Source organism: Carettochelys insculpta, chromosome 32 (genome assembly GCF_033958435.1).
Source record: "Carettochelys insculpta isolate YL-2023 chromosome 32, ASM3395843v1, whole genome shotgun sequence".
Lineage (NCBI taxonomy): Eukaryota > Metazoa > Chordata > Testudines > Carettochelyidae > Carettochelys > Carettochelys insculpta.
The window spans coordinates 5,828,478-5,852,249 of record NC_134168.1 but is presented as its reverse complement, the minus strand read 5'-3'; the positions used below and the strand labels follow the sequence as shown (position 1 = coordinate 5,852,249).

The following is a 23,772-nucleotide window of genomic DNA, read 5'->3' as shown; positions in this document are numbered from 1 at the left end:
GAATTTCCCCAGGCTCCAAACCCACCTCTGGTGACACCTGCTATATACAATAACTAGCTGTGAGTTAGAGGCTGGAGGGACTCGGTTCATTCAGTTCCCCAAAAGGCACAAATCCATTGTTGTGGAACTTAATTTTTATTCCTTGCAAGCAAGCAGAGTACACATGTCACAGGCAAAGCAACAGGACAGGTTAGAAAGAAGCGCTCTCAGTGGTCGTTTCATGCTCATTTGCTTCCCCGCCTAGCTCTCTAATTCCCCATCTCATTAATAAGTTCCCAGGGGCGTAACTGGGGTGTGTGGAATGGGAGGTGGCCACTCTGGGGGAACTAATGTGTGAGGGACCTCATGAGGACAGGGCAGATTTTTCTGCCCATTTTAAATGAGTTAGGGTGAGGAAATGGTCGGGGGCCCTCAGCCTCATTGGCTGGACCACATGACATGGGAGAGCTACCGATTGGTGGATCTTCCCCTGTGTCTGGATTCCCACTGTTATCAGAGCGAGCAAAAAAACACGTTAAAAAGAGGCAGGCTCGGGGAGGAAGAACTGAATTGAGCTCCCAATTCCCCTAGACTCCCTGCTTTGATACCCATGACTTGGGAACTGCCAGAGCATAGCATAGCTTGGGAAAGGGGTTTTGGGAAGCCCTATAGCTGGGCCAAACCACCGGTCTGTCCAACGATTCACAGAGGATCTCCAGACTGTGACCTCTTCATCATCTCATGTATCCAGGGGATGAAGGTGTAGACTCTTGTGTACACACTGGGTGGGCTCCCAGAGGTTGATCCAAAAGAGACGATGCCCTGAACTTGTCCCCCACACACCAGGGGGCCCCCAGAGTCACCCTGTAAGAAAAAAAAGAAAACCACAGATGGGGAACAGCTTGGTGAGTCGTTCCCTGTTTTTCTTCAAACACTGATGGTCACAGATCCCACATCACATCCTCCCCCGGCCCCCTTCTGGACTCTGTTTCCCCAGGAGAGAAGATGAACTTTTTTCTCTTTTCTTTTGTCCAGCTCCGAGCATCGCAAGTCCTAATCTCTGAGCTTTGGGGCTGGTGTCCAACTACCACACCAAGAGCCTCATTAATAATAACGATTTATCAAGGGTGATTGAGAGTTTCACCTGCAAAGAGTTTTGGCACTGATGTCGGTCTCCAGCACAAATCATGGTGAGTGGGTCATAGCAAGGCGGCATCTGACAATGAAAATTGCCACAGGCCTCACTGTCCTGCACCTTCAAGTCCACCTCCAGAAGAGTCGGCGAGGTATCATTGTTGCTTGAACTTCTTCTGCCCCAGCCAGCGACGCTGCACACGGTCCCTGGCCGCACTTGCTGACCGGATGTGGGCAAGGGGATGAGACTGATGTTTCCGTTGAGAGCTACAGCACGTTCCAGCTACAATCAAGGTGGGGAAGAAGCGGCAGGGTCAGTTTGCAGGTAAGAGCTGATGACAAGTGGGAAGAGATTCCAACCATGCAGAAAGAGCAGCCGATGTATGGCCATGGGAGTCACTCAGGGAGGAGTGATGGGAGGGGGCGGTACCTGCACCAGTGTGAGGTTACTGGGGGCGGGTTGATGGGATGGGGAGGTACCTACAGACGTTGGCGGTCACTGGGGGTGGGGTGATAGGAGGGGGGCGGAACCTACAGCGGTGTGAGGTCACTGGGGGCGGGGTGATGGGATGGGGCGGTACCTACAGAAGTTGGCGGTCACTGGGGGTGGGGTGATAGGAGGGGGGCGGAACCTACAGCGGTCTGAGGTCACTGGGGGTGGGGTGATGGGATGGGGCAGTACCTGCAACAGTGTGAGGTCACTGGGGGCAGGGTGATGGGATGGGGGTGGTACCTACAGTGGTGTGAGGTCACTGGGAGTGGGGTGATGGGATGGGGCGGTACCTACAGAAGTTGGAGGTCACTGGGGGTGGGGTGATGCGAGGGGGCGGTGCCTACAGCAGTGTGAGGTCACTGGGGGTGGGGCGATGGGATGGGGCGGTACCTACACCAGTGTGAGGTCACTGGGGTGGGGTGATGGGATGGGGCGGTACCTACAGGGTGTGAGGTCACTGGGGGCGGGGTGATGGGATGGGGCGGTACCTACACCAGTGTGAGGTCACTGGGGTGGGGTGATGGGATGGGGCGGTACCTACAGCGGTGTGAGGTCACTAGGGGCGGGGTGATGCAATGGGGCGGTACCTGCAGCAGCATGATGTCATTGTTTAGAGTCTCATCATTGTATTTCCAGTGGGGGATTGCGCGGCGCACACGGATCCATTGTTGGCTCTGTTCCTGTTTGTTAATGTTGTGGGCTCCCAGGAGCACAGTGATGCTGCTGTAAAAGCCGAGAGAAGCCCATAGCACACAGGGGCCGGGCTTGAACTGGTGCTGGTCGAACTCCCAACCACTGATCTCCCAGGGACAGGGCAGCCTGGGCCTCTCAGGTGGAGATCCCACACTCCTTCATTCCCCTTCCCACCAGGTTTCTGTTCCTCATTCAAGAAGTCATCTACCTCCGGAGCAGCTGTCCCCAGCCCAGAGTCCTGCTGAGCTGTCCTGGGGCTCTGAGCCCTTTTCTACCCCCGGTGGGGTAACTGACCATCGCTTGCTTGCTTTACCCCAACCTGGAGCTGGACCCTGGGTTGCAGAGGCCTTAGAGACACACAGACATCCCCTGAGCAGATCAGACCCCTGGGTGCTGCTCCCCCAGCCTGTCCTACTCACTGCTCCTTCTCTGTGACCCACACCAGCATCAGAGCTCCTGGTTGCTCCCTCTTCTGCTAATCCCAACATCCCCAGCACAGAACCACTTACGCTCCATTGCAGTGAGCGGCCGTCAGCACAAAATTCTTCGACACCAGGAATCCTCCACATGCGATGTTCTTATTTCCTCGTCGTATCTCCAGATAGGCCATGTAGGGTCTGGAGTGGGGCTTGGCTTCATGTCCACAAATGATCTCACCTGTGGGGAGACCAGGTTGTCACCCAGAGCTCCATGATCTTCCTTGTGGTGAGGCACTGAGCTGCCCATCCCAGTAGGGACAACTCACCACCTCAACCCGCTACCTCTGGTCCTCTGCCTGAGCAATCCCTGTGCCTGGAACCCTGCCCCTTGCTCAGCTCTGCCCCAGACTGGGCACCCCACAGGGTAACTCTGCAGCTCTGAACTGGTATGATAGGAAACCGAGGGGATTGTCCTGGCTCACTAATCACACTGCCTTCAGCGAACAGGCTGAGGAGCCCAAATTCTGCTAGACGGCCACTCCCACGTCCCCAGCTGATATTCAGCTTGTGCATCAAACCATGCTGGCAAAGATGGATCCAGGCTGTCCCCTGTCTGGTTTGGCCCGACCCAAGGCTGCTTTTATTTCTCTAAAGCAGGTTTCCCATCCTATGGGAGAAGATCCAAGCATCGGTCTCAATTCCATTTCTGAAGAGACCCCTTTGGCCAGACAGAATCCCCCTGCTCTACTCCATCTTGCCCCTCTTAGGTGCCTCAGAGCACAAAGGACAAAGGAAACAGCAGTCTGAGAATGCCTGGGAGCACAGATGTGCTTCTCTCAAGCACGGTCGTTGATGCCTCAGTGCCCAGATGTGCTGCCTCATCACGACCGTGGACAACGGAAAACACAAGTAAGAGGGCTAATAGGCCAGGCAATGACCACAGGGCCTCAAAGTGCCCTTGGCTGGTCCTGATAATTGATACACCCTCACATCGTCCCAGAAGAGGAATCTCCCGCCCACACAAAAAGAATGTCCAGTCTGAATGACTTAGTTATCTCTGTCTTACAAGTGTAAATCAAGTTGCGACTCCCTTGTAAGAACTGGCGTCCCAAAGGCAAACCAGTGCAATTGGCACCTTTCGATACAGAAGAGCGTACGTGACCCAAGGGCTATAAAGATGGGTCCGGCAGCCCACTTGAACTGAGCTCCAATCACCTATACCTGCCAGTCAGGTAAGGTCATTGCCTCCCAAGGACCCAGGGGACGCCCTCCTCCTACCCTTCTTCCTGAGGGATTGAGTGAAAGGCGCTGGCTACGCTGGAGTCAGAGGACGCAGGGGTGAGAATTCTACCTACAATGTACATTTGTGCATATTTAATAGCAAGAGCTCTGTAGGCTGAGGCATTTTCTCCTTATACGTGTAACTTGTAATCTAATTAGTATGCCATGTGCATCATCCTACTAGCGGTCAAGAAAATCGAGCTATAGCCTTGTAACTGTTAAGACTCTTATTTCTGCCTTTAATAAATAGTAACCATTTAAGCTTCAGCCTGACTCCTTCCAGCTACTGTAACTCGGTCGAACACAGACAAAGAAGCTGAGCCGTTTGGCTATATGAGGCAGGTGAGTGGTAAGGTGTGGTAAAAGCTGAGTTATGAGTCGTGTCGCCTCCATGGGACAGACACCTGGGGCACCAGTCAGCCACCCTGGCTGCCCGCTGCGAAGCGACTGCCAGTCCTATCAGTTAAAGACTCAGATGTAATAAGACTCACAGACCACTCATTAGCCGGCCATCGGGTAACAACTCCAGGAGGCTGGGCAGCTCCACAGGTGGCTGTTAAGAAGCCATTCACAGTCCTGAAGTGGTTCTCAACTTCTTAATTGGATTAACAGCCATCAGGAAGTGAAGCCAATCAATTACATTGAGAACCATGAGCTGACAGAGAATTGCAGACCTGAGGAGATGCACCCAGTTCATGTAAGGTGGGGACCTGGGTCAGAGATTGGGAGGGAGAGCATAAGGACATTAGAATGGCCACACTGGGTCAGACCAAAGGTCCATCTAGCCCAGTATCCTGTCTGCCGACAGTAGCCAATGCCAGGTGCCCCAGAGGAGGTGAACCGAAGACAATGATCAAACTATTTGTCTCCTGCCATCTATCTCCCGCCTTCGACAAAAGGCTAGTGATCATACCTTACCCCTTGCTAATAGCCATCTATGGGCCTAACCTCTGAACATTTGTTGAGCTTGTTTTTTAACTCTGTTAGAGTCCTGGCCTCCACAGTGTCCTCTGGCAAGGAGTTCCACAGGATGACTGTGCGCTGTGTGAAGTAAAACTTTCTTTTAGTAGTTTTGAACCTGCTCCCCGTTCATCTCATTTGGTTTCCTCTAGTTCTTATATGATGGGAACACGTAAATAACTTTCCTGTATCCACTTTCTCCACACCATTCATGATTTCATATACCTCTATCATATCGTACCTCAGGCTCCTCTTTTCTAGACTGAAAAGTCCCAGTCTCTCGAGCCTTTCCTCATATGGGACCCACTCCAAACCCTTCATCATTTTAGTTGCCGTTTTCTGAACCTTTTCTAACACCAACATATCTTTTTTGAGGTGAGGAGACCACATCTTCACGCAGTACTCAAGATGTGGGCGCACCATAGTTTTATATAGGGGAAGTAAGATATTCTTCGTCTGATTTTCTATCCCTTTTTAAATTATTCCTAACATCCTTTTTGCTTTCCTGACTGACCTTTCCTGATCTGTTGGAGCTAAATTTGCCCCCATCATATTGTATGTCTAATTGGGGTTATTTTCCCAATGGTCATTACCTTACACTTACCCATATTAAATTTCATTTGCCAGGTTATTGCTCAATCTTCTTAACTATTATTTGGATGATGCATACGCCACATTAAATTTCCTTTGGGCAGAGCTGACCACCTCCCTGACTTCCAGCCTTTGCAGAGGTGGGGTTCTCCACACCTCCAGCAGAGTTACCGTGGCTGGCGCTACCAGCGAGGTTCTGCCCCAGCCGGCTTCCAGCCTTGAGGCAAGTGACGGGCAATGGTGTCTCCCCAAATGGTTTTTGAGCTACAGAGACCAGGGGTTCTTGCATCTGGGGCTACGGGTCACGGCTCTGCCCGAACTGACTGTCTGCCATAAGGGGCAGGGGTTCTTTCCCAACCCCAGACAGCTTCCAGCTGCCGCAATGAGGGTTCCCCTCATACCTCGGGGGGTTCCTCTGTTGGCGCTGCCGGCAGGGGCTCCACATCCCAGCCCCAAGCGTTTCCGTTCCTTCTCCAGCCTCTTCCAGCCCCGAGTGTGATTCCACTACCTCTCCCTACCTCTCCTTCTACCTCCCTCTCCAGTGAGCGGCCGTCAGCACAAAGTTCTTTGACACCAGGAAACCTCCGCATGGCATGCTCTCGTGTCCACGTTGTATCTCCAGATAGGCCATGTAGGGTCTGGAGTGGGGCTTTGCTTCATGCCCACCAACGATGTCACCTGGGGGGACACCAGGTTCTCACCCAGAGATCCATGATCTTCCTTGTGGTGAGGCACTGACTTGCCCATCCCAGTATGGATTCCTGGACACCTCAGCCCACGACCTCTGGTTCTCTTCCTGGGGGATCCCTTTGCCTCGAACCATACCCCTTGCTCTACCTGCCCTAGACTGGGCACCCCACAGGGTAACTCTGCAGCTCTGACCTGGTTTGATAGGAAACCACAGGTGGTTGTCCTGGCTCAGTAATCACACTGCCTTCAGTGAAGAGGCTGGGGAGCCCAAAGTCTCCTACAAGGCCACTCCCATGTCCCCAGCTGATATTCAACTTGTGCCTCAAAGCATGCTGGAAAAGATGGATCCACACTGTCCCCTGTCTGTTTTGGCCTGACCCAAGACTGTTTTTGTTTCTCTAAAGCAGGTTTCCCAACCTGTCTGTGGGGATCCAAACATGGGTCTTGGTTACATTTCTGAAGCATGGCCAGGTGGCTGGGTAGCTCCATCGGTGGCTCTTAAGAAGCCATTCACACTCCTGAAGTGGTTCTCAACTTCCTTATTGGATTAACAGCCATCAGGCAGTGAAGCCAATTAATTATATTGTGAACCATGTCAGGTGCAGGGCAGAGATTGCGGACCTGAGTTGTAGCACCCCACTCAGGTTAGGTGAGGGCGTGGGTCTTAGATTGGAGGTGGGGCAAAGCTGATCAACTCCCTGGCTTCCAGCCTCTGCAGGGATGGGGTTGTCTCCACCTCCAGGAGGGGTCTCATGGCTAGCACTACCAGTGAGGCTCTGCTCCATCCGGCTTCCAGCCATGGGGCAAAGGTCATGGGGGCTCTGCCTCCCCCGAGCCAGGGCTTAGCTCCATCTGGCTTGCAGCCATGGGGGTTGGGTTTCTTGCAGGTGGTGCTTCTGGTCAAGGCTCTGTCCTAACTAGTTTCCTGCCATGAGGGCCATGGGTCCTTCCCCAGCCCCAGCCAGCTTCCAAATGCATAGATGGGGGGTTTCCTTTGTACTGGCTGAGGTTCCCGCTGCTGGACGGGGCTCCACGTCTCAGCCTCTATGGTCTCTGTGCCTCCCCTAACTTCTTCCAGCTCCTCAGTTTGACCCCCCGAGATCCCTCTAACTCCCTGCAGCCCCTGTGTGACTTCTAGCCTCTCAATGCAACTCCCCTCACCCCTTCCAACCCCAGTGTGGCTTCCCAAGCCCTTGACCGTGGGGTTTAAGCCAGATGTGGGGAGCAGGTTGGGGATGAGTGTCTTTCCACCACAGCAGCTCTAGTAATGGTAGTGCTAGTACTTTATTAAGGTACTTCCCCTTTTCTAAGAAGTAACTATCTTGACTATAAATGCGAGGGGGGCACAATTTTATATTCCTGCCTTAGGTGCAAAATCAGCTACTTATGGCTCTACTCTCCCCCGTTCCTTGGTTTTGAATTGCCTTGAGTCAGCAAGTGTTCCTGAGTTGCCTGAGCAGGTCCCTATCTGGAAAAGGTTGGGAACCGCTGCTCTAAAGCCATCCATGGCCAATATCTAGAGCAGTGTTAGCTGCACACGCGGCCAGCCAATTTGAACCAAACACAGGTTTTCTAAAGAAGTAATGGGAGGCCGAATCTTTTCTCTTAGCTATAGCCACCTGAGAGAGAGATCTTGGAGTCGTTGCAGAGGGTTGTCCGAAAACACGCGCTCAGCGTTCTGCAGCAGTCAAAAAGGTAAGCAGAATGCTAGCATTCATTGAAAAAGGGATAGAGAATAAGACTATCTTAGACCCTCTACATAAATCCAGGAGGAACCCTCCTCTTGAGTAGTGTGCATAAATATGGTCTGATCTTCTCCAAAAAGATATCTTAGCATTTGGAAAAGGTTCAGAAAAGGGCAAAAAGTGATAAGGGGTTTGGAACGGGTCCCATGTGAAGAAAGGTTTTCAAACCTGGGATTTGTCCACTTAGAAAAGAGAAGCAGAAGGGGGGATGTGATAGAGCTCTACACAATCCTTAGTGGTGTGGAGAAAGTGAATGAGGAAAAAAATCCCACAGTACAGGAATGAGGCATCAACAAATGAAGTTAATGGGTCACAGGTTTGAAACTACCCAAAGGAAGTTTCTCTTCACACAGCATATATGAGGGAGGTCAGATTTAGGAACAGTCAGACTCCATGGTTTGGTTTAAACTTGCACTATCCCTCTTTCAGAGACACTCGAGTAGGTTGACCCAACCCTGCTCCAGCGAGGTTAGCTGGCCTGAAGGAAGTTTCACAGGCTATCGGCCTGGTTTCCTTCAGTATCAGAGCAGCTCTGAGAAGAGATGACCTGGTGGAACTATGGATGTGTCTAAACGTCAGGCTAGGGAAACTGCTATAGGTCTGCATGGAGCTCACACCTGGACGTTTCTGGAGAGGACTCATGGCTGTTAGTTTGGCCTCATATCAAAGACTCTTTTCTGTCCGTCTCTTCCCAGTATTTCTCCATGGTGCTTCCAATTCAGATCAGGGTTTCTGTCATAGTGGTTATGGCACAAACCCCAACCAAGATCAGCAACTTGTTGGCTCAGGAGCCGTACAGACCCTGCCCTAAAGTGCTTTCGTTTCATATGCCAACCCGGGGAAACGAACAAGAAGCTAGAAAGTCAGGAGCCCTCACTCATAACTCCTCACTCTGCACTCCTCACTGGGCTTTATACCCAAGCCACTGCTGGAAACCAGATGGCCAAGTTCCCAGGCCCTACTTCAAGTGTCTCTCTCCGTCCAGCCCCACAACCAAGGATCCTTCACCTGCTTCTCCAAACCCACCCCTAGGAGGGTCCTAGCATCCAGCGGTTGCCCCCAGCAGAAGCGTCCAACTCGGGGAAGGAGCTGGGATTTGCAAACAGCCAGAGAGCTCCCTGCTCCTCTCCCCATGGGCTCAGGTCCCCCAGGACTTACCAGCCCCAGTGCCAGGAGGCAGGAGACAGGCCACAGGCAGCAGGATCAGGATCAGCATCCTCAGCATCTGTGGAGAGCAACAGGGCGTGTGCCTCTGCCAGGGGGATTTATAGAGGCAGCAGCAAACCACAGGTCATGTGTGTTGCAACCTTGTGGGTTTCATGCAGGGACCCTCAGAAACCTCAGCATCTCACTGGGGGTTGGTGAGGGAGCTGGCAGGTGAAAAGCCCTTTCCTCTGGAGAAAAAAGCCCATGGAAAGTTACTCCAGGACAGGGCATCCCCCACAGCACACCTGGCACCTGCATCATCTACAGCTGTCCCATCTCCTGCACGCAGTAGCTTCTCTGGGATGGCAGGGGGAAGGGTGGCCCAGGCTGAGTCACCACTGCCTTTGCTCAGCTCCCCACATCCTGCCCAGATCCGATCTCAAAGCTGTGAGCAGGGGCGGGGGGACCCAGCTGTGGGTTCCAGGAGCCCAGCCACCGATCCCACAGTAGAACTTCTCCCAGAGGTCCCAGACTACACAGTCCTCTGGGTGGTGGAGTTGGGGTAAGACAGAGGCCAGTGGTGATGGGTGACTCCATGAGTGCCCACGGATTAAGGATGTCCAGCACATGGAGATACAGCTGTAATTTAGTCCGGCATTTTTCCGGGTATCAAAGTGAGGCGGACTGGTCCGTAACTCGCTGCCTTTGCTCGGTGTCTCTTCTGAAAGACAAGTTCTAGGTTTGCCTGTTCCCTGTTCTCTGGGACTTCACCTGTCCTGCTGATGTTCTCCAAAATAATGTTTAACTCTGGCAAAACTGCCTTAGCGAGTTCCCAAAGAATCCTGCAGCATTTCATCTGGGTCCGTGGACTTGAATACATCTCAGCTACCTAAATATCTTTGAACGTGCTCTTCCCCTGCTTTGGCAGGTTGTTTCATCTCCCTTTTTGGTATTAATTGTGTTGAGAATTTGGTCACCAGTAACTCTTTTGCTGCAGGCAAAATAGATATTACATACCTCCTTTTTTCACATTATCACCACCTATTGTCACTCAGCCCCATCTGCACACATGACCCTTGCTTTGTCCAGTGAGCCAGCAATCACTCCAGAAGAAGCAGCCAACTCTGGGAAGGAGCTGGGCTTTGCAAACATCCCAGCGAGATCTCAGGTTCAGACTCCCTGCATTCACCAGCCGCAGGGCCGGTGGGTGGGGTGGGGGGCAGGAGAAAGGCTGTGGGCAGCAGGATCGGGATCAGAATCCAACATTCTTGGACAGTCCCTTGGCTTGTGCCTGAGCTGTGGGGGATTTATAGAGGAACATCAAAGAGCAGGAACAGTAAGATCTTATGGGGACCACACTAGGGCATCCAAAACCTCACCCTTACACTGCTGATAAGTGGCAGGCCAAGAGAGGGACCTAGCAGCTGGAAAACACCTTCCTCTGAAGGAAGGAACCTAGGGAATGTCCTTGGGTTCCCCCGTGAAAAAAATCTGAGAGCAGAAGCCTCTGGGCCCTGCCTGGAGCCCATAATACAAGGGACCAGCTATCCCATCTTCTCTGCTCAACAGCTCATCTGGGGGGATGGTGGCTGAGTTTGAGCTACCGCTGGTTTGGCTCAGCTCCCCACGTCCTGCCCAGAGCGTATCTACGAGCAGCGAGTCAGGGACGGGGCCCAGCTGTGGGTTCCGGGAGCCCAGCCACAGATCCCACAGCTGAACTTCTCCGGAACATGAGGCGTATGTAGTCCTGGGGGTGTTGGGGCTGCGGGAGGACAGAGGTCACAGTGAAGGACAACAGGGAAGGCCCGGACCAGATGGTTTGAGAGCTGTCCTCCTCTTGCTAACTAGTCGGGGAGGTCTAGGCTGGATCTTAGGAAAAAACTCTTTCCCCAGAAGGGTGGTGAAGCACTGGAATGCGTTGCCTAGAGAGGTGGAGGAATCTCCATCCCTGGAGGTTTTCAAGTTCTGGCTTGACAAAGCCCTGGCTGGGATGATTTACTTGGGGTTGGTCCTGCCCTGATTCTGAGAGTTTGGGAGAAAACAATCCCACACCACAGGGATGACTCCTTGGGAACGTGACCTTGGCAGTCCAGATATTTGAACCGCTCACACGCCTTAAAATTCTTAGCCCCAGGACGTGGCTTAGAGGTGTCCTGAGACCCCAGCCTCACTTCTCTATCAAGCTCGAGCCTCTGAACAGTCTCAGTAGCTTTTGCAAAGCCCCAGCATCAGGAGTCATGGGATTACCTCATGCAACACTTGGCTTCTGCCCTGGTAAAATTCGAGTGTGCGAGCCAAAGGGGCTGTGCGGAGAGAAGCTTGTAGAGGTGACCCCGAAATGCATGAAGCCCTCTGACCTTCTCACCTGTCCCACTCCCTTAGGAAGCTGCAATACCCACAGTGAGGGAACCCCTCTCTTCTCTCAGGGGTCTTCCTCCAACTCCCCAGAAGTGGCATCTTCATGACTTATCTTAGGAAGGCGCAGTGTTTCTGCCAGGGCACAGGGAGATTGAGTCTTATGGTTCCTGTCTCCACCCAACTGGGGCAGCAGAGTCCCAGTGGATGCTAGGCCATCCTAGGGCCTGGACTTGCAGCCACATGGGCACCCTGTAAGGCCTGGCACAGCTGGGACTTTTCCAGTCTGGTCCATAATCAACTGGGCTCAGCTGCTTCTTTTTTTTTCAGTATTGAGATGTCCTCAGGAGGCAAGACTGGAGAGTAAAACCGTCCCGTCTGCAGCAGGCTGTCAGCGCTGGGGCTGGATTAACACCCCAAGCATCCCATCCCCCCATGGCAGCAGAAGGGCCTTCTCCTACATGGCCATGACACCCAAACGGAAACAGTTCTCAGAGTCAGAAACAAGGGAGCACAAGGAGAGATGTCTCATAGAGTGACTTCAGGCTGATGGATGATGCAGGCTGGTATTCAGGGTCATTGGCACCCTAGACCTATGCCTGCCCATGGCTGGTTAGCAAGGGGATGTAATCCAGCTCGCTATCATGGAGTTGAGTGCACCATTGAATAAGAATCCAACAAAAAAAAAGGAAAAATTGGGAAAAATGCTCAGGGGCGTGCCAGCACGGAGCAACAAAATCCAAAAGGCTGGAGGACAAAATATATTCCACCTGACTTGGGACCTAAAAAGGTATAAGAAGAATTTCCTGGACGAAAGGAAGAGCAAGGCTACGTCTACACGTGAAGCCTACATCAAAATAGCTTATTTCGATGTAGCGACATCGAAATAGGCTATTTCGATGAATAACGTCTACACGTCCTCCAGGGCTGGCAACGTCCACGTTCAACTTCGACGTTGCGCGGCACGACATCGAAATAGGCGCTGCGAGGGAACGTCTACACGCCAAAGTAGCACACATCGAAATAAGGGTGCCAGGCACAGCTGCAAACAGGGTCACAGGGCGGACTCAACAGCAAGCCGCTCCCTTAAAGGGCCCCTCCCAGACACAGTTGCACTAAACAACACAAGATCCACAGAGCCGACAACTGGTTGCAGACCCTGTACATGCAGCATGGATCCCCAGCTGCAGCAGCAGCAGCCAGAAGCCCTGGGCTAAGAGCTGCTGCCCACGGTGACCATAGAGCCCCACAGGGGCTGGAGAGAGAGCGTCTCTCAACCCCTCAGCTGATGGCCGCCATGGCGGACCCCACTATTTCAAAGTTGCTGGACGCGCAACGACTACACAGTCCCTACTTCGACGTTGAACGTCGAAGTAGGGCGCTATTCCCATCCCCTCATGGGGTTAGCGACTTCGACGTCTCGCCGCCTAACGTCGAAGTTAACTTCGAAATAGCGCCCGGCGCGTGTAGCCGTGACGGGCACTATTTCGAAGTTAGTGCCGCTACTTCGAAGTAGCGTGCACGTGTAGACACGGCTCAAGAGAAAGAATGGGAAAGTGTACATCCACCAGGAAAGAAAACTAACAAGTGATAACATGAAAAAAGCTGAAGTGTTTAATGTCGTTTTGCTTCCACCTTCGCTAAAGGAATTATTGGTGACCAAACACTCCACGCAACTGATGCTAAAAAGGGGGAGGAACACATGCCAAAGCAGGAGAAGAACAGGTTTTAAGGATATTTTGGTATTCAAGTCAAGAGACCATGATGAAGTTCATCCGTGGGTTCTCCAGGCAGTAGTTGGAGCAATCTTGGGGCCATTAGGAACTACCTTTGAGAATGTATGTGGAACAGGAGAGGTCCCAGCCAACAGGAGGACAAACCCTAGCACATCTAGGTGTGGGTATATGGCCTGGGTTGTCCTCACCAGGCCTTGCCTCTGGGGCACACAGACAGTATTACGTTTACTTCTCTCTTGGGAAATCTCCACTCCTCCCCACCCGCTGACATGGCTGAGTCATTTCCCTTTGGTTCCCAGGAGCACTTCAAATTGTTTTCTCAGTGTGCTGTTTCATATCTGCATGGCCCTCTGCCAGGCTTGGGCTTGAGATAAGAAGCAATGGGTGGCGAAGTGCGGAGAACATTTCATCTCAGAAGACTTGCCATAGAGTAAAATCGTAGAGCTAGCCAGCAGGAAGGAACCTCAAGAGATCACCCAGGTTGCACTCCGTTAGGAAGCAGGACCATGTCACCTTCACGCAGGGTGCAGGGCCTTCCATAGGGGGCAGGGAGTGGTCAAAAGGGTAGGGGTCAGGGGTGGTAGGATGGAAGTGCGCGTCCCAGGGAGGTGTTCATGGAGCAGGAAGGTTGGGAACAGGGCAAGGACCAGGGAGCTGGAGGAGTCACAGAAGAGGAATGTGTCCTGTGGGCCACTGAGCTGGGGAGGGGGCTTCCTCGTGGTTTGTTGGCTTGACAACTTCTAAGTTCCTTAAATATCTTTAAGCCTGTTCTTCTGCTTTGGCATGTGTTCCTCCCTCTTTTCAGCATTAATTCCATGGAGTATTTGGTCACCAGTAACTCCTTTTGTGAAGGTGGTAGCAAAACAGACAAACATCACAGCTTTCTTCGTGTTATCATTTGTTAGTTCTCTTTCCTGGCTAAGTAGTGGGCCTACACTCTCCTGAATCTTTCTCTTGCTCCTAATGTATTTCAAGAAACTCTTCTTATTCTTTTTTATGTCCAGTACTAAATGGAACATATTTTGTCCTCTAGGTTCTCTGATTTTGTTGCTATCTGATTGTGCTGTTCTTTTGTTTGCTACTTAGGATTTTTCCCCATTTTCCCCTCTTTTCTGGCAATTTTCAGTCATTAAACACCTCCTTTTGTAGCCATCTTGGCCTCTTACCGTCCTTCCCATCATTCCTCTCCACGGGGATAACGTGCAGTTCTGACTTTAACGTTGTCTTCTTGAGAAATGGCCACATCTCTGGAAACCCTTTAGCTCTTAGATTTTCTTTGTGTGAGACCATGTCTACCAGTTCTCTGAGATTATTCGTTTGCCTTTTTTGGTGTCTTTTGGCCTCATTCTGTTGCACTCCCTCCTGCCGTTCATCGGGACCAGGATGTCTATCATTTCAGGATCACTTTCACCAATATGGACTTCCTCTTTCAGATTCTCAACTGTTTCCTCTGTGTTGGTCACAGTCAAATGTATCATGCCTCTCCATCCCCGTGTCTTCTTTCGCTTTCTGATACGTGAAGACAATTCAGTGACTTACGGGAAATACTGAGTCTTCCCTCATTATTTTTGCGGTAGGGCTATGTCTACTTTAGGGAGTTTTGTAAACAAAACTCACCAAGTGCCCACACTAAAAATGGGTTTTATTGACATACCCTGACCCTTTTGTCAACAGCCTTCTGCCTCCCCTGCATGAGGCAGAAGAACCTTTCTTGACAGAATCTGTTGACAAAAAAGCTGTGTGCATGCGCGCGGAGGCCTTCTGTCAACAGACAGAGCTTCCGGGACGCTGGGCTCTCCTGTCTGCTGTGCTTCTGGTTGTCTGTTTTGGCAAGAGAGCGGCCGGCAGTCTTTGGATCTGCTTTCGTGTGTGTACATGATCCATCAACAGAAGTTTTGTTGGAAGATATCTTCTGATGAAAACTTCTGTCCACAGATCACCGTACTGTAGACATAACCTAGATAAGAACACAAGAATGGCCTTTGGTCCAACCCAGTGGCCAGTGCCAGGTGCCCCAAAGACAACGATCAAGCGATTCGTCTCCAGCCTTCCATCTCCAGCCTCTGACCATCAGAGGCCAGGAACACCATTCCTACCCTTGGCTAATAGCCTTTTACGGACCTGACCTCCATGCATTTATCTAGCTCTTTCTTAAATTCTGTTACAGTCCTAGCCTTCACAGTCTCTTCTGGCAAGTAGATGTTAAGGTCTTCTCCCCACCCCACCATATACCCTCCATGATGGTTAATTTCATGGGCTGGCTTGTGTCCTCTGGAATGAATGCAGGGGTTTATGAAATCCAGTCCTGTGAGGCTTCTCTTCTGTCCTGGATCTTTGTCTGTCAGGGCCTGGAGCTCCAGCCAGTCAGTGATTAAACAAGCACTCAGAGGTGTTTGTCAGGACAGAACAAAGCTCTAGGATCCAGCCAATATAAAGGCATCTCCTCGTGCTGTTGTAACCCACCCGCCAGAGGTGTGTAGGTCACTATCCCATGTCGTAACACCTAGACCACTTAAACAGAGAGAAAGAATGAGTTTGCTGGACAGCCTTAGTGGGGGAAGAGGTGGCTTTTAGCTCAAACTGTAGAAGCTCCTTTACTGAGCTCCACTGGTCCTTGATTCAAGTCCACCCGCTGGTGGTGACACTGCCAGGTGATCTGGAGACTGCAGGATGGAGCCTTGCCCATCTGCATGGGACTATCGCCTGTCAGGACCCAGGAGATGTGAGGGGCTCACGGGGCAGAGAAGCCAAGGCGTGGGATCCACCCGCCCAGCAGGCACTAAGTCACACTTGCTAAATCCTCAGCTGCATCCCCCACTGCCCTGTGTGAGCTTTGATGATAACATCTCAGCTCCGCTGAAGAGCAGAAGCCTCATTCACCACCACACCAGGGTGAGGGAGTGGAAAAACATGGGCTGCACAATTGATTGAGGTCAGCTCTAGGCAGGCCCGTCTCCAGCTGTGGATGGCCCCAGCTGTGCATTCCCTAGCTCCAGCTCTGCATTGCATAATTCCAGCGGTGCATCTGCGAATTCCAGCTAGAGACAGTCCCAGCTGTGCAATGCACTAGTCTGTGGGCCATTTCTCACGGAACGGCCTTATCTCCAGCAGCTCGAGTGTGAGAAAGGAGCAGTCCCAGCTCTTCCATGGTGACCCTGAGCTTTCTGAGGCTTTCAGCCAGAAGCCACATCCCTCTCCGGCAAGCCTGTGCCTGAGTCATGTGGGCGTTCGGCCTTTCTGACCATTGTTAAATTTAGCCTGAGGTTTTCTGCTGAAGGTTCTACTCCAGGAATTATTGTGGCAGGGTTTGTCAAGTGTGTTACAGGGTGTGTCAGGCCATGATGACCCCACGTTGCTCTCCCAGAGAAGAACAACAATGAGCTTAAATTGCAGCAAGGAAGGCTTAGATTAGACATTAGAAAAACTTCCCAACTGGCAGGGGGGTTAAACACTGGAATAAGTTACCTAGGGAAGCTGTGGACTGTCCATTGCTGGAGATATTTAATAGCAGGTTAGGTAGACATCTGTCGGGGATGGTCTAGGTGGTGCTTGGTTCTGCTGTGAGGGCAGGAGACTGGACTTGATGACCTCTCAAGGTCCCTTCCAGTTCTAGTGTCCTATGATCCTACGATTCCTTAAATTAAGTTTGTTTCTTAATGTTGATTTAATTCTGGGTAATTATCCATCCATCCTGCCCGTCCTTCCTTCCATCTATCCCTGCCTGTCCATGCAGCCAATCATCCCTGCCTAACCATCCATCCATCCATCTCCACACCTACATTCTTAGATCAGTAGATTGCAGGGCCAGAAGGAACCATGACGCTCAGTTTCTTAGACAGCATGTTGCATAGATGCTCTCTGTAGTCAGTGTAGTATGTTGATTGTAATGGGGTTTTCACTGTCAGTCCTCTGGGTACAATGTCCATTTTCTTGCATTTGGAGAGATGACATACCAATTTGTCTGTTTCGGTCCTAGATAGATAGCTAGATAGATAGATACGGTGTGTGGGACTGAAACAGACAAATTGGGATATCATCTATTCCTTTCTCCTACACCCAGGCCAGTCTAAATATTAGGAGAAGGGAAAAAAATTGTTCTCCTTGGCCTCTGTGGATAGGACAAGGAACAATGGGCTTAAACTCCCTGGCAGATGTTCGTCCCTGGGCCAGTGGTTCCCAAACTTCCAGGCCTCACACCCCCTTTTGGATTTCTGAGAAACCCTCAAACCTCCCCCCACCTCTTCTTTACCATCATCCAACCCCCATTTAACGAAAACTTGAATTCATAATTTGAAATAAACACAAACGCTTGATATGAAAACGTTATTCAAAATTAAAAAGAAGCATTATTTTTTCTTGGCCCCTTGTGGTTGACTGGTGCAGCCCCAGCTGGCCAGTTATCAGAGCTGCCCGCACCAGCTGCCTACCCACCTGAGACCTGCACTGCCAGAGCCACCAGCCCAAGGCCCAGGCCGCCTGGGCCAGCTGCCGGGACCAGCTGCCTACCCACCAGCCACCCACCCCAGCCATGGGCCAGCCACCTGAGCCACCCACTCGAGCCCCACGCTGCCAGGGACAGCCACCCACCCGCCAGTCTGAGCTGCCCAAGCCCCACACTGCTGGGGCCAGCTGCCCACCCAAGCCCCTCCTGTGCCCTCCCACAAAGCCAGGCACCCCCAGCCCCTCATCCAACCCCATCCTCCTCCCCGCCAACCCACACGCCCTCTCATTTGCAGAAGCCAGCCAGCTCCACGTGGGTTTTTTTAGAGCAGCTGTGCCAGGTCACCCACGTAAAATGGCAGGGGCTGAGAGCCGGAAGCAAAGGCCGGATCTTTCTTCAGTTATGGGGGGGCTGGGTCACCTTGCAACCCCCCTGGAATGTCTTCACACCCCCGGGGGGCATGCCCACCCAGTTTGGGAACACATGCCCTAAGCAGTTTATTCCAGCTCTTAATCACCCTGAGGGGAATTCTTTCTTTTTTTTTTTTTTTCCTGGGATTTCCTATTTAATTCTGTCTTGCTGCAATTTAATCCCATTCCTTCCTGCCCTTTCCTTGGCAATTCAGGAGCTCACCTTCCCATCCATGGGAATCTTTTAGGTATTTGAAGACTGTTATGATATCCTCCTCAGCCTGCTCTTCCCCAAACTTACACAAGTCCATGTCTTCAAAGTTTCCTCGTATGCTACGTGTTCAAGTCCATTAATCTATTTTGTTGCTGTCTTCTGGACTTTCTCCAGTTTCTCCACCTCTTCCCTGAAGTGTCTTGGCCTCATCTAGAATATTTCATCAGTGCTGACTCGAGCAGATTAATTACTTTTCATGGCTTGCTTGCAACACTCCCGCGAATACATCCCAGAAAACAGTCCATTTGTTTTGCAACAAGGTTGCATTGTTGGTTTATGTGTAGTTGGTGATCTACCATGACCCCTGCTACTTATCTTCAGTAGTTCTTCCTGAAAATGTCACTTCCTATTTTCTCTGTATTGAACTGGTTGTTCCTTCCAAAGAACAGTAATTTGCATTTGTCCTTAATGAACTGTGTTCTGTTTATTTCAGGCCATCTCTCTGGTTTCTCAAGATCATTCTGAATTCGAATCCTGGCCTTCAAAGGGCTTCCGAACCCTCTCAGCGTAGTATTATCTGCCTCGAAGTATCCTCTCCACACCATTATCCAAGTCACTAGGGCTATGTTCACACTGTGTCCTTAACTCAAAATAAGATACGAAATTTGAGCTACGCAAATTTCAAAATTGAATTGAAATAGGATGTGCAATGGGCTATTTTGTGATTTGATGCAGTCTGCCCAAATGTCACGTGAGGGCGTGATACCTCAGTGGTTTGTGCGTTGGCTTGCTTAACTTGGGGTTGTGAATTCAATAGTGGATGGGGCTGTTTATGGGTCTGGGGCAAATAGAATTTAAAAAAAAAAATCTGTTGGGGTTGGTGCTTGGTCCTTCCAAGAACACAGGGGACTGGAAGTGATGAGCTCCGAAGGTCAGTTCCAGGTCTATGAGATGCGTGTCTCCAAATATCGGGCTGTTTGGAGGCATCCCTTAACCCTCAAGCAATGAGGGGTAGCGGGTTACCACATTAGCACAGTCAGTATGTTGAAAAATATTTTGAAATATCAGGCGTGTTTCCTAGATGCAGAGCTCCTATTTCAGGAGACTTTCCTGAAATACCTCCACAGTGCAAATATAGCCTAGCAGAATAACCTGGTGTTCCTCAAGTCCTTAATTGCTATATCGTTTTTTTTTCCCTTCTGTAAATAAAAGAAAAATGTAGAAGCTTTATTTGGATAATATAAGGCAGAACAACAAGTCCTGTAACACCTTATAGATGAATAGATATTTTGGAGCATAAGCTTTCATCTGATGAAGCGAGTCTTACGCGCCAAAATATCTGTTAGTGTATCAGGTGCCACAGGACTTCTCATTGTTCTTGAAGATACAGACTAACACAGCTATCTCTCTGATACTTGTATAAGGCAGTTCATCCAGCATCGTCCGTCAAGCTCTCCCATGGAACCCCCCAGGCAAACGCAAAAGAGGCAGACCTCGGACAATGAGGAGAAAATCTACTGAGATTGAAGGACACCAACTGGGGGAATCCTGGAGCTGGTTAGAAGTTTTGTCCCAAGACAGAGTGAAGTGGAGGAGGTTTGGAGATGACCTAGGCTCCACCCGGCCAACAAGGATTAAATAGTAGTATAGGGTAGGAGGTTGTACAGTGCCAGGGGTTGTGGGCAGAGAGGGGGGAGCTGAGAGCAGGGGGTGGGTGTGCAGGAGTCCAGGCAGGAAGTTAGAAGGTATGGGAGAGATCAGGGCAGGGGGTAGTGGGGTGGTAGTGGTTTTACCCCCACCAATTTCTTTATCCCTTCCACAGTTCAGGGACACACACAGCTTTACTCAGTCCCTAGAGCTCAAGGCGTGACCTTGTTAATTTAACCTCTTCCTTTCCCCAATCCCTAGGGCTTGGGCGTAACTCCCTCCGACACTGCAGGATGCGTGCCACTCATAAAGCCTGACACTGTAATAGTCTCATCCTCTAATTACTGATAATTACTCAGCAAGCAGAATCCATGCTCAGCATTGTGTTCACCAATCCTGATAAAAGCAGGCACATTTCTGCCATTGGGACAGACCAAATCAGTGTCTCAGGATGCTGGTTATAATATATGGAGACACACATCTCATAGAGCTGGAAAGGACCTCAGAAGGCCATGAAGTCCAAGCCTTTGCTTTTTGCAGTCAACCAAGCACCAGGTCCCTAACTGGGCCCCGAAAGTATTGAATTCCAACCACTGCTTTAGCAGGCCAATGGTCAAACCACTGCACTATGCCTGCACCTCGAGGTCTGGCAGCTTTAGTATCAAGGTTGAGTCTTCCCAGGTTTTTCTTCCTCTCTTCCTTCTTTCCTCCTTCCTGATGTTCTCCTTCTGGGACTCCAGTTGGGAAGTGAAACTCAAGTCCTGCTTAGCCAGACGTTGGCCAATTATTTTAGTCTAATTTTACCGACCCGTCATAATCTACGGTAACAGAATTACCTAACCAATCAGACCCCGCCCTCTACATTTGATTTACAACTAGGAAAACCAATTATACAGCAGACAGAAACAATGACAAACCAGACAGAGTTAGATACTTTACGCCTTAGGCTCAACAAAGGGAGCAATTACCTTACACATCACACAGACTGTTTCCCCATCTTTGGTATGCTTCGTGATCTCAAGCCACGCATTTAATAGACATTTGGTGTCAGTAATTTTCTGTCCCCTCTTCCACCCTTCACCCCCATCCCATGTAGCTGATTCGTCAGTTTTCGATTCATTTTTTTCTGTCTCTACGTTAAATTCTTGTTGTGCTGGTTCATTTTCGTCAGAATTTCCAGATCTGAAGCAGCGGGTCTGTCCCAGGAATGCTCATCACTTAATACATCATTGATGGTCTTCAACGTGCTCCAGGACTCATCATTTTGTTAAGTAGACAGGCACTGGTTATTCTACAGCACTCTGTCAACAGAAGTCGCCGTCGGAGGAGATTTCCCGACAAAACTTCCGTTGGCAGTGTAGCCATGAGCAAAAGGGAGAGCTGCCTATTGTCTTGTAAGAGCTGTCTGTGGAGAGAAGGTTCCTCCAGAGCATCCCCTCAGCCTTTTTGGTCAACAGAAATCTGTCGAAGAAGGTGTTCTGCCTTGCAGCAGAGAGGTAGAACCCTGTCGTGGAAAATGCTGGGTTTTGTCAATACGCGGTCGACAGAAGGCACTTTGGGTGTAAACAAGCATCATGTTTCGTCGACAAAACCCATTTTGTCAACAAAACTCTCTTCTGTCTCCACAGCCACCTAGATCAGACAGAAACCAGCAGAAAAATGAGGACAATCATCCTAGAATGGAGATTCCCCAACCTCAGCTATGGATAAGTAGTTCCCTGCCAGACGAAATGCCGTTAACTACGTTTTTTATGCCCATCTTGAGATCTGCTGTCTTTGGCCTGGCAATAAAATGGGGTCTCCTTCCTAACAGCCTTGTAGGACACTGGTGTAATGACATTTAGATGGAGCATGAGTATGTGATTTCCAGGCCTACAGTTAACGGCGGTTGGTGCTCTTTTCTTCTGGGTGAGGAGGCTTCTCAGAGTGGTTATAGAAAAATGGTATTTTTTGTACAGCAAACTCTCAATGTAATGAACTAATAGCGATGGATGAGATCTGGAAACGCAAAGGGATTAGTTTAGGAATGAAGCTGAGCGTCTTGAAAAACGTGTGTATTCAGCAGCAGGTTGAGTGGATGTGAGAGGGGGGTGATAACGAAAGATTTGAAAAGAAGAATATTGGCGTATGAGAGGAGTTGTTATAGACGGATCCTGAGAATAGGATGGATGCAGAAGGTCACCGATGAGGAACTACATAGAAAGATGCAGCTGAAGGAGAACCTGCTGCAGATGGTCATAAAACGGAAGCTGAAAGTATTTGTACATAGTTGCAGAATGAACAATGCACGAAAAATTAAGATCCTGGTATGCGGCATAATGGACGGTTCAAATAGGAGAGGCTGACCCCACAGAGAATGGGTAGATGATGTAGTAGATTGATGAGGAGCTAGTCTACAGAAACTAAACCACTCTGCACTGGACAGGGAAAGATGGAAGGAAATAGCTAGGGAGGCATCAGACACCGATGGGTGCCGAGCCCCTGGTTATTGATGATGGTCATGAATAGCCGGGAATGGGTGTCCATTAGTGCAGAAGCGGGACCAAGGAGGGAATCCTGCACCTAGTTCTGGCAGCAAACTGAAGGCAGAGTAGGATGGACACAGGCGATTGGTTGGAGGACTGGAGAGAACACCTTGCCAGGAGAGATGGGAAGTGCTTGGTCTGGTGAGACCACATCTGGAGTACTGTGTTCAGTTCTGGGCCCCCCAGTATGGAAGGGATGTGGGTACATTGGAGCGGGTCCAGCAGAGGGCAATGAAAATGATCAGGGGGCTGGAGCACATGACCTACCAGGAGAAGCTGAGGAATTTGGGCTTATTTAGTTTGCAGGAGAGAAGAGTGAGGGACAATTTGATAACAACCCTCAACTTCCTGAAGGGGGGCACCAAAAAGGATGGAGAGAGGCTGTGACGAATGACAGAACAAGAAGCAATGGTCCAAGTTACGTAGGGGGAAAGTTGGTTGGATATAAGGAAAAAGTATTTCTCCAGGAGGGTGCTGACGCTCTGGAATGTGTTACCAAGGCCGTGTCTACACGTGCACGCTACTTCGAAGTAGCGGCGCCAACTTCGAAATAGTGCCCATAATGGCTACACGTGTTGGGCGCTCTTTCGAAGTTGAAATCGACGTTAGGCGGCGAGACGTCGAAGCCGCTAACCCCATGAGGGGATGGGAATAGCGCCCTACTTCGAAGTTGAACGTCGAAGTAGGGCACGTGTAGCCGATCTGCGTCCCGCAACATCGAAATAGCGGGGTCCGCCATGGTGGCCATCAGCTGAGGGGTTGAGAGACGCTCTCTCTCCAGCCCCGGCGGGGCACTATGGTCACCGTGGGCAGCAGCCCTTAGCCCAGGGCTTCTGGCTGCTGATGCAGCAGCTGGGGATCCATGCTGCATGCACAGGGTCTGCAACCAGTTGTCGGCTCTGTGGATCTTGTGTTGTTTAGTGCAACTGTGTCTGGGAGGGGCCCTTTAAGGGAGCGGCTTGCTGTTGAGTCCGCCCTGTGACCCTGTCTGCAGCTGTGCCTGGCACCCTTATTTCGATGTGTGCTACTTTGGTGTGTAGACGTTCCCTCGCAGCGCCTATTTCGATGTGGTGCTGCCCAACGTCAAAGATGAACGTCGACGTTGCCAGCCCTGGAGGACTTGTAGACGCTATTCATCAAAATAGACTATTTCGATGTCGCTACTTCGAAATAAGCTACTTCGATGTAGCGTGCACGTGTAGACGTAGCCCAAGAGAGGTGGTGGAATCTCCATCCCTAGAGGTGTTTAAGTCCCTGCTTGACCAAGCCCTGACTGGGATGATTTAGTTGGGTAGGTGCTGCTCTGAGCAGGG

At 50.7% G+C, this 23,772-nt stretch overlaps 1 protein-coding gene across 1 annotated transcript; it reads right to left on the bottom strand.

Annotated features, from left to right (window-relative positions):
• Positions 1–129: 129 nt before the first annotated feature.
• LOC142004424 (mast cell protease 1A-like) lies at positions 130–9,210 on the bottom strand. Its single transcript, XM_074982079.1, has 5 exons — positions 9,144–9,210; positions 2,809–2,956; positions 2,194–2,329; positions 1,124–1,396; positions 130–843 (listed from the first exon to the last, which is right to left on the bottom strand). Exons 1-5 carry the CDS (start codon positions 9,208–9,210, stop codon positions 682–684), a joined length of 786 nt encoding a protein of 261 aa, XP_074838180.1. The 3' UTR covers positions 130–681.
• Between the last annotated feature and the right edge of the window lie 14,562 nt (positions 9,211–23,772).

Excerpts from the sequence above, each read along its gene's own strand:
- LOC142004424 (XM_074982079.1), bottom strand. The coding sequence starts at position 9,210 with ATGCTGAGGATGCTGATCCTGATCCTGCTGCCTGTGGCCTGTCTCCTG. Across the intron at positions 2,957-9,143 it reads GCCTCCTGGCACTGGGGCTG|GTGAGATCATTTGTGGACAT; the intron begins GTAAGTCCTGGG and ends GTCTCCCCACAG. Across the intron at positions 844-1,123 it reads AGTGCCAAAACTCTTTGCAG|GGTGACTCTGGGGGCCCCCT; the intron begins GTGAAACTCTCA and ends TTTTTCTTACAG.